This window comes from Brassica oleracea, chromosome C2, assembly GCF_000695525.1.
Source record: "Brassica oleracea var. oleracea cultivar TO1000 chromosome C2, BOL, whole genome shotgun sequence".
Classification (NCBI taxonomy): domain Eukaryota; kingdom Viridiplantae; phylum Streptophyta; class Magnoliopsida; order Brassicales; family Brassicaceae; genus Brassica; species Brassica oleracea.
The window spans coordinates 12,770,036-12,780,707 of record NC_027749.1 but is presented as its reverse complement, the minus strand read 5'-3'; the positions used below and the strand labels follow the sequence as shown (position 1 = coordinate 12,780,707).

General features: G+C 35.5%; 1 protein-coding gene across 1 annotated transcript; it reads left to right on the top strand.

Annotated features, from left to right (window-relative positions):
* Nucleotides 1-6,895: 6,895 nt before the first annotated feature.
* LOC106325832 lies at nucleotides 6,896-8,178 on the top strand. Its single transcript, XM_013763884.1, has 2 exons — nucleotides 6,896-7,762; nucleotides 7,951-8,178. Exons 1-2 carry the CDS (start codon nucleotides 7,124-7,126, stop codon nucleotides 8,035-8,037), a joined length of 726 nt encoding a protein of 241 aa, XP_013619338.1. The 5' UTR covers nucleotides 6,896-7,123; the 3' UTR covers nucleotides 8,038-8,178.
* The last annotated feature ends 2,494 nt before the right edge of the window (nucleotides 8,179-10,672 follow it).

Below are 10,672 nucleotides of genomic sequence, written 5' to 3'. Positions count from 1 at the left end.
GAAAGGTTTTTAACGAGGCAACAAAGACGTTAAGCGAGAGCGGATAGTGACACCGATCCCCAAGGGGGAGTGTTATGAAAGACAGCCAGCCGTAATGTTTGAATATATAAAAAGATGTGGGGCCCGCTGTACTATTTGCACAGTGAATTCTTCTTCTATATAAACGATCGTTTCGATCGTTTATAAACCACACCTCAACCTTCTCTTCTCTCTTTAATAAACTCTTTCTATCAGTGTTATTAATTCTACGGGTATAAATTTTTCCTTTATTTAAATTCCCGCGATACAATAAAATTCCAGTTCTTTTTATAACAAAAATCAAATATAAATATTTATGTCTGACATATATACTAAGAATATACTTTAGGTGTATTCTGGAAAATCAAAATGATTTTTTTAGAGCACGTGGTTTTCTCCGAGCTTTAAACCATGTACAAATGTATCAATATTCAATACTTTTCATTTCAACTTTTAATATTCCACATCTTTTTTTTTGAAAAATTATCACAAATACCACATTTATAGTACCACTTTTCATGTCTACACTAATCATTTTTACCTTCACTTTTAATAAATGGTAGAATACATTTATACCCCTATGGTTAACTAATACTCTATCTGTTTCATATTAAGTGTCATTTTAGACTTGTGCACACGGATTAAGGAAACAATTAAATTTACATGTTTTCTATATAAAAACACAATTACCTATACACCTAACAATATTTCAACCAATAGAAAAACAAATAATAGAATAAAATTAATAAATTTTGCATTGAAAACCGAAACGACACTTATTTTGTAACAATTGTTTTTTTCTAAAACGACACTTAATATAAAACGGAGGAGGTATATACTTAGGGTTTAGAGTTGAAGAGTAGGGTAGGGATTTTGGAATATGAAATTTATGATTCTAATAAATATATAAATAAATACTTAAAAAATAAAAAATAAAATTTAAATATAGTTTCAAACATAATTTTCGATTTTCAAAAAGAAAATTTGAAAAAAATCCGAAACAAAATTCAAAAAAAAAAATCAAATTTTTTTTTATAAAAAAGTTCGAATTTGAAAAAAGTATAATTCGAAAACATAAAAAAATAATTTTAAATTTTATAATTTTTAAAAATTTTATTTATTTAAATAAAGATTTATTATATATATAGAGAACAAATGTATAAGAGTCTTTTGGCACTTAATGAAGAATGTATTTTTGATAATGTACCTTTAATGAAGGTAAAAATGAAAAGTGGTATCATGAAAGTGATAAACATGATATTTTTTTTTCACTTTATCATTCAACACACATTAAACTTTTACATACTATAATGGTTTTGTTTAATAAAATTCAATACCATGTTTTACTACATCCAAATTAAATAAATATAGTCTCTATTTATAGATAATTTAAAATGATAAATTTTTGAATAAAAAATAAAAATAAATTATTTAATTTATAATGTAATTATTTATTTTAAATAACTAAAAATATATGAAAATATCAAAAATTCTTAGAAAGTGACAACTCACAAGTGTTGTCCATATTGAATCTTTTCAACACCGAATAGTCTTTTTTATCGTCACACCAAATAATCTAAATCATCAAATTTCATTTTTAACATCTCTTATAAATTCAACTGTTGAATTTTTTATTTAACATTTGTACTGTATTGTAGATAGTCTTGCAAATAACATTTTAACACTTCACGTTTCGTAAACGCAATCCAGTTGCTTTATGACTAAAACAACAATACTATAACATACAAGTGCCAGAAAAAACATATAAAGGGCTTTCGTTATGTCATCTTTATAAATCCCCTTTGCTGCCTTTCTGTTTCTCGAACGGATACGTAGAATATCTTACATCAAAGTTGAGAGAAGAAAGTAACATTTGACTGGCCTCTCAATTCTAATAATCTAAAATGATAAAAATCAGATTAGTCTTCGATCCTCATGGGCCTCATCTTACCAAACTGACGTACTTTTATTTATACTTTTTATAATAGAAAATTCCAAAGCAAAACCTCTTTTTTTGACAAAGGCAAAACGTCGTATTAGAGCATCCACGATGGTGATACCCATCATAGAGTTTTTATGATTAGAATAGTATTATTAATATTTTTTTTGAATAGTTAAGGATTCTTGTGAAAAATGTGTGTACAATGGTGATCCCGAAGTTGGAATCCTTAGGGATTTTTTTTTTTTTTGTTTAGTGAAATATAATTTTTATATATTAGATGATTAAATACAATAACTTAACATAAAATACAATAAATAAACATAAAATATAATAATTAAACATAAAATACATTAATTAAACATAAAAATACAACAATTAAAGATAAAAAAACAATAATTTTACATAAAGATAGAATAATTCCTAATCTTCATCACCAAATTTATTCCAAATATTTTGAATTAAATCATTTTTCAATTGTTCATGCATTTACCTATCACGAAGATCATTCCGACTGGGAAAGATATTATTCAGATTTGTTGGCCTCTCCGTTTCCACCTCTGAACATCTGGGGACGTCTCCTTCTTCAAATTCAGATATATCAATACGAGAGTATCCATCCCGTTCATCTTCGACTATCATATTGTGGAGTATGATACATGCTCTCATAATCTTCCCTATCTTTTCCTTTTCCAATGTTTTTACCGGGTTTCTCACAATCGCAAATCGAGCTTGCAATACTCCAAAAGTCCGCTCCACATCTTTTCGGGTTGCTTCTTGGACTTTAGCAAATAACTGTTGTTGAGGACTTTGAGGGAGGGTGATAGATTGGATAAATGTTGACCATTTTGGATATATACCGTCTGTCAGATAGTACGCCAACTTATACATGTGTCCGTTGACCACATACTTTACCCTGGGAGCTCGACCTTGTAAAATGTCATCAAAAACAAGAGACCGATCGAGGACATTGATATCATTTAAGGTACCTGGAGGACCAAAAAAAGCGTGTCATATCCAAAGATCTTGTGAAGCTACAGCCTCTAAGACAATTGTCGGTTTTCCTGATCCACGTGTGTACTGACCTTTCCAAGCGGTTGGAAAATTTTTCCACTCCCAATGCATACAGTCAATGCTCCCGACCTTCCCAGGAAACCCTCGTGCCTCTCCAATATCGAGTAGTCGTTGAAGATCCTCCGGTGTGGGTCGTCGTAGATACTCATTTCCGAATAATTGTATTATTCCGTCAGTGAAATTATGTAAACATGAAAGTGCAGTGGTCTCACCAAGTCGGAGATATTCGTCAACGGTGTCAGCCGCAGTACCATAAGCAAGCAGACGAATAGCTGCAGTTCATTTTTGTAGTGCAGTAAGACCCCACCTCCCGGTCGCATCTCTTCTTTGCTGAAAGAATGGAAAGCGCTCTGATAGGCCATGAACAAGACGCAAGAATAATTCCTTATTCATGCGGAAACGGCGTCTGAATAATTGAGACGAGAATGTCGCATCTTCGCTGAAATAGTCATTCCATAAGCGGTCTTGTCCTGTTTCACGGTTTCGTTCTACATAAGCACGTCTCCTTTGCGGTCTGCTTTGGGCCTCCACTATGTCGTTGTATGTTTCTTCCAAGTATTCGTCGCAAATTTCGTCCAATCTTTCATCGACTTCATCGGATGAACTCGATGATGACATATCTATATATCCTGCTTCGAAAAATAATAAAATTATGTACAACCATTAAAAAGACTTGCCACTAATTTTTTTTTTAAAAAAAATCTTGTAAAATTCTTGTAATTTCGAAGTGGTTGATTTGTTTCTTTAAAACAATTACTACATGGTTGTTTCATCAAATGTCTAACAAAAGTTAAATGGCTATACGAATATAAATAAGTCTTAATGCAGAAGCAAGTTACATTACAGCGGCTTCCTTGCTTCGTCATCACCCCTCTGCGACAAGTACGAACGCGGCAGGGAACGAAGTATTTTCCCAGCGGTCTCGTCACACCGCTGCGTCAGGCCGCTCCCGTACTTGGTTTCCATTTCTTGAGTCTTCATCTCTCGAGCGTTTACAGCGGCTTCGGTACACCGCTGCGTAAGGCCGCTCCCACACTTGGTCCCGTTTCTTGAGTCTTCATCTCTCGAGCGTCTACAGCGGCTTCAGTACACCGCTGCGTAAGGCCGCTCCCACACTTGGTATCCGTTTCTCAGCGCTGGCAGCGGCTTCTTGAGGGGCAAAAAGGCCGATGGGACTTCCTTATGCCGCTGGGACACTTGATCAATGCGTCTCCTTCTCGAGAATCACCCCTTTTTGCCTCCAAACCATCTCTAAATGCTCCAAAGTCACCAATTGAAATCTCCATCACCTGATAAGGACATATGTAATGCAATGCAACCCTAAACATATCTAAATGTTATCCTAAATGGTCAACATATGCTAGAATGAATGGTTAAAACAATGCAAATTGAGAAGATATCAGAAGCAAAGAGGTACACGAGAACAACAACGAAGCTAACCTATGCTTAAATCTACCACAGAAGAACGGTATTTGCCTTTGAAGATAACGGAAGACAGACGATCGACGATGGAGAGAAATCGCCTCTTCACTTGAGCTTTGAATTTTTTTTCCTCGGGTTCAAACGCGAATGATTTTGTTTTTCACCTAAACGGAATACAAAAGTATCCAAAGCCCAACCATCTCACGCCACGTGTACACGAAGGACTCAATCCTTCGATCCCTTATTAACGGAATGATCCGTACAGATCCGTCTAAAAACAAGCCCATTTCACAATATTAATATTCAAATATCCTAAGGACTTGGGCTATGGACTCATGACGGACTCCCGTTGCAGCCGCTCTTAGTTTCTACGTTATGCATGTGATTGGTTTGTTATTTAAAACATTCGCAGCGATTAACCATGATTAAAATGAAAAATTTAAACCATCATTTACTATACTAGTCACTCTGATTTAGTTCCTTCTTAATTTTATCACTTTTTATGTACATATACTTTTGTGATATTAGTTGACAAAAATATTTTAACTAATTAGCAATATACACACCACATTTCTTTAATATATTTCATTCAAAGTTTTGACATAGACCAAACCCTAAAAATAAAATCCCGTGTCCAAATAAAACCCGAATTACAAAAAGATATTCCACTAAACATGTGACCTGTCGACTGTCCGTTTTCACCTTCCGGATTCATATACATTCTTATTAATTTTCTTAATTTTATAGCAGTATATTCGTCTGCTTGTAATCATCATTTTACTAATGTGTAAGCATCGCAAATTCTGATAAAACAACGCAAGTTTTGACCGTAGCTCACCAAAGCTTTGAGACTCAGTGAGTATTTTGTCTCTCTTCGTTAAGATGCAAACCGGGGGGGAGACCCATCGACCTTTTTAGTTGTGATCTTGTGTTACTCGAGTTTGTTGAGGCTAATAATCCAAGTGTTGAAAAATAATGCAAAACATTAGTATGTTTTCGTAAAAAGGGAAAATATATTTCAAAATTTGCGGTTTAAAAGAAGAGATTTCACATGCTTAAATCAATGGTTTTATTTCTTGGAATAATGGATGCTGTTTGACCTAAATTATAATGAATACGTAAAGAAGTGATATCATTTTGATAGATTCCAACATACATATACTTACGTTTGGACATGCAAAATACATTATGTACATAAAGTAAATATACATCAGTTTATATGTGTGCATGAAAGATGAAAGCAAGGGAAGTCGAAGAAGAGGCAGGAGATTCTCCTAATTTTCGCACTCCTTTCTACACAAAAGTCGCTACAAACATAACTGACACAACGACAAAAGAAAAAGAGAGAGAGTGATTAAACAATGAAAGAGCTAGCTTTGACTTCTTCACACCCTAAGCCAAATTGACCGTTTGTCCATCAACACGTCCTCATCAATACGTACTCGTCAATAGGCATGGGCGTTCGGATACCCGTTGGCATTCGGATCGGGTTTTTCGGATTTTTGGATTTTCGGGTTTACGCTTCTAGGTCTCATACTAATATTTTATTAGTACGGGTCGGGTTCGGATAATAACACTTCGGGTTCGGTTCAAAATTGTATTGCATCATAAAACCCATAAAGTAATCATATATCGTACGGATTCGGGTTATATCGGTTCGGTTCGGATATAACCAAAGTAAAAAACAAAATTTTTGAAGTAAAACATAAAGAAAAACATCTAAATTAAATAAAAATTAATCTATCACATATAATGATAAAATAACAATAAAATGTTAAATCAAGCATGAAAACAAACATCATTTGTAAACAATATATATTGCCTTATAGAGAGTAGATTTTTTTATTTCAATGACCAAATTATAAAATACTTATTTATAACTAATTGTGTACTTAAAACACTTATTAGAATTTTAATATTTATTATTATATATAATATTACCACAAATATTGAATTTAATAATTGGAATACTTATATATATTTCAAAATATTTATATTGACTATTAATTTCGGATTTTTCGGGTTACCCGTTCGGGTTTGGTTAATAACACTTCGGATTCTGATATTTTTTGTACCACCCTACAAGACCCGTTCGGGTATTTTTATGTTTCGGGTCGGATAACGGATCAGGTTTTTCGGTTCGAGTTCGGTTCGGATTTCGGATTCCGGATTTTTTGTCCAGGCCTACTCGTCAACGTCCATTAGGATTACCCAAACAATACAAATCTCAAAACTCAAAAGACTAACTGCCTCAAAACAAACCATGTGTAGTGGATAACGCTGAAATGCCCACAAAATGTAACGTTTTGTAACCTAATCGTTAATCATACTCTTATCGTCAAATTTTCATATATTGAAGGGATTAGTATTATTCCAGAGTTGTTATATCGTTTTCAATTATTAACAAACAAAAACGTCGTACCTTCCCTCGTGAACAAGAAAGCACACAAAAGAGGAGCGTTACATTTATTTAATTCAGTTCATTTTAAAATATTTTCTTTTCTTCTGCGTCATGTCTTCTCTACCACTATACATCCTCCTTAACTTTTCCTTTTCTATGTTCAAATGAATCCACTCCCTATAAAGGTTTTCTTTTTCGTCTATTTAACCCCAACCCATTTCATATAACGTCAAAAACATTAGTGGGTTTCATTACAAGAACATAGAGACATGGGTTTCACTAAAGATCAAGATCGGTTCTGTTCGACGCCTAAGCTTCCTCTGTTTTCATATCCAATGAACAGACCATATGAAACTCCAGGATTAGCTACACCGCCCGTTAACATCGCCGGTTCTGTTCCTTTTCTATGGGAAGAAGCTCCCGGAAAGCCTCGTTCTTCCGTTAGAAAACCGCCGAGAACGAACCAAACCAGAGAAAATAGAGGAGTTGCGAGATGCTTGGACCTTCCTCCTGGGCTGCTTTTGACAGGAGAAGCTTGTAAATCGTCCACAGCAAACGAGCCTTCTCCGACAACTGTTGTCGACGGTCCATACGATTTGCGTCGCCGTTCACTGTCGCTTCCGAGATCGGCGGCTGTGATCAGGAAGTTGAGAGGTGTGCCGGCGCCGGAGGAAATGAGACCGTTTGGGTCAAGTAGATGGGGAAGTTTAGGGAATTGCAAAGAGTTGTCTGAGGGTATATATGACTTTTCACGTTTTAGAGACGGCGGCTGTGATTGCCGGAAGGATTGGGCTGGAGGAGGATATGACTTCGCCGGCGACGGCGGTACAACAGTGAAGCTTTTCAGACGTCTTAAAAGGAAAGGAATCCTTTTTTGTCTCTCTCATGCAACAAAGTCAGACTTCTTGGTAAGTTTAGTTTTTTCAGCTAAACAGAAAAATCAAAAGTTACATACCTTTCACAAATCCATAATTATTTATTTATTTACTTTATTGTCAAAATCTTAAAATAATGAAGACATAATAATACTTTTTTTTTTCGTTTTTTTGGTTATGACTTATGAGGTAACCCAATTATTCGATATTTAAAAACGCAGGCAAGGGTTTACGAAGGGTTTAAGCAAGTGATTCCATGGAGGCGTAAGCAAGAGAATCTACAAAGGACGAATTCTTCCACTATTTAAATCGAATCTCCATTCAATTTCTTCTAACTTTAAGTATAGACTATAGTTTATATACTAATTAATTAGTCTTCCCGTGTGTGTATTATTTATTTATATATAATATGTCAATGAAACAACTTGTATTAAAGTTTAGAATTAATATCTAGGGAATTCGATTTTTATTACATGTATATAAATACTTTTATTAAATAGAAATTGGGGCTCATATACACAAAGAAGACCATATTTAGCTAGATTTTTTTTTTTAACTGGCTCCATATTTAGCTAGATACTCCTTTACTGTGATTATTGTTTCATTTCCAATAATCCGAACCTACCTCTATTAGTCTTCTTTCCCATAGATATCAACAAAAATGTTATCTAAGAATCGTGTCAAAATATCTATTCTCATCTCTACGATGGTTTCTTAAAAATAGTTTTTTTTTTCTTAGCATTTAAATAAATTTGGGCTAGTATCACCATTTTTTCTTAGACAACAGAGAAAACAAAAAGCTTGCGAGAAATAGTAGAGGAAATTTGTCTCATACATCTGCAACCTCGTGGAATCGGTGAGTATTGAGATATGAAGCTGAGAACACCCCGTTCGCAGTAAGTTTTCATCTTATTACAGCTTAAATTTACATATGTGATAGATAACATGGATCTCTTTGAAATATGTATATTACACGAATCTTAAGTTTCCATTGATCGAGTTCGCCCTAGAGAGAAACTCTTTCAGACCCGCATCCCAATGCGTCTCTGATGGATCTCCCCTGCTTCAGCCACGCTGTTCCTTCCTCCTCCCTCTGAAGCAGCCATGTTCCTCTCCATGACTATGATGGTCACTACTCCTCCGTCATGTATCCGGCCCCCTCCAGATCCGCCGCCGTCGTCGTGTTTGAACGTCCCGTTTGAAGGTCTCTCTCCCGTCATCCCTCCGGAACCACCAGACCCTCCAGACGTTACTCTCCTCCCGATGTTACTCTCCTCACACCGCTCCTCCGCTCACCATGTTCTCTTCCGGGCCGGATTTCACCACGCCGTCGCCGTTTCCTCTGCACTTCATCTCATCACTGTTGCGTCTCCTCTTGGTGTTAGAAACGCCGGAGCTTCTCAGCTCGAGGGAGGCCTCACCGGATCTGGTCGTTCTCACCTCTTCGATTATATGCATCGCCAGCCAGATCTAATACCTGCTACGCCACCGCCTCCTGGACGAGTCACTACCGGACGTGAGACTAGCTCTCCGCTGCGTAGTCGCGCCTCTCCTATGCAATCACCACAAGAAGCTCGCCCATCTGAAAATCCCGACTCTAGCTCGTTCATTCAAAGCTTGTTTGAGTCCGACGACTGGCAATTTGGCGTTTGTTCGGCCAAACCTTCATGGTTCCTTCACGGTAATGCTGGAACTAGAAGCTCTTGTCTTAACTCATTGCTCATCGTTGCTTTAGAAGTTCTCGTCAAGCCTCATTATATTTTCAATGTCGTGGATATAGTCATCTACTCATTACTGGATTCACATAGTCCATCTATTCTAGTCAATGCCAAATCAAGTCAGTTAGGACTTTGTTTTCTATACGGTCATGGAGCTTCTCACCAAAAGCTCTTGTCGGTCATCATTCCAACCGTTGCTTACAGGTGTATCAACGTCGTTTTCGACTATCAGTTCGCTTTAGAGAAAAAGATGAAGTTTCTCCATGGGACTCTTTATACCGCTGAGCTTGACTCGCCCCTTGAAAGCTCTATCTTTCAATGTTTTGTAATGTTTTTTATTATCATCCCACCGTCGAGCATGGCTCCGGGATCCTCTACTTTGATTGTAAACTTTGTAGCTCTCTGAGCTTTTATAATATAAGTTGTTACAAAAAAAAAAAGTTTCCATTGATCTGAACGATTTCCTTGCATGTCTAACTACATTGCCTTGTAAAACACTCTTTCATTTGGATTTATCCCTAGGTCAAAGAGTAGGCTATTGATTTCTGATGATTTACATTGCAAACTGAACGTTAGATTGGATGATTTATTTTAGATGCTAAACCCTTTGTTGTTTCATAGATTAGTGGGTGAGTTAACTTTTACCATCTACATGTAGGCCGTAAATAATTTGTAGAGGGTAATTTGCAATTTTTTTATCCTATTGTGTTAAAAGTGTGTTGTTAGTCTTTTAGATACGCTTTGATTTTAACCTCTAACATTTACTAGTAGCTCTTAAGAAAATTAGTAGAGGCTAATTTATGTTATAATAGCCAATTAGTGAATTTTTTGGGTCAGCTTCTCACTTATGCAATTTTATGTCATTCCAGGTCCACGTGAAACCATATTAGATCCTAGACAAGTTTATGGGTTGGAGGACAGGGTTTTTCTGATCCTAGACAAGTCTATGTGTGGGAGAACGAGGAACATGATAACTGTAATTACTACTATTTTTTATTTATTTCTTTTTTCTTTTTAATTTTAAAAAGATAATATAATTTGACAATATTTTGTTTCATTTTTAAAAGATATCGAATATGAAATAACACAATCATATTGGTTGGTGCAGCCTAGGAGGTGAACCCAATAATAAGTCAAACATTTTCCTTTTTTTATTTTCCCGTTCTGAAAAAAGGAAGAGTAACTGCACCTCCAAGGAATAAGTAACATTTTCCTTTTTTTTTTT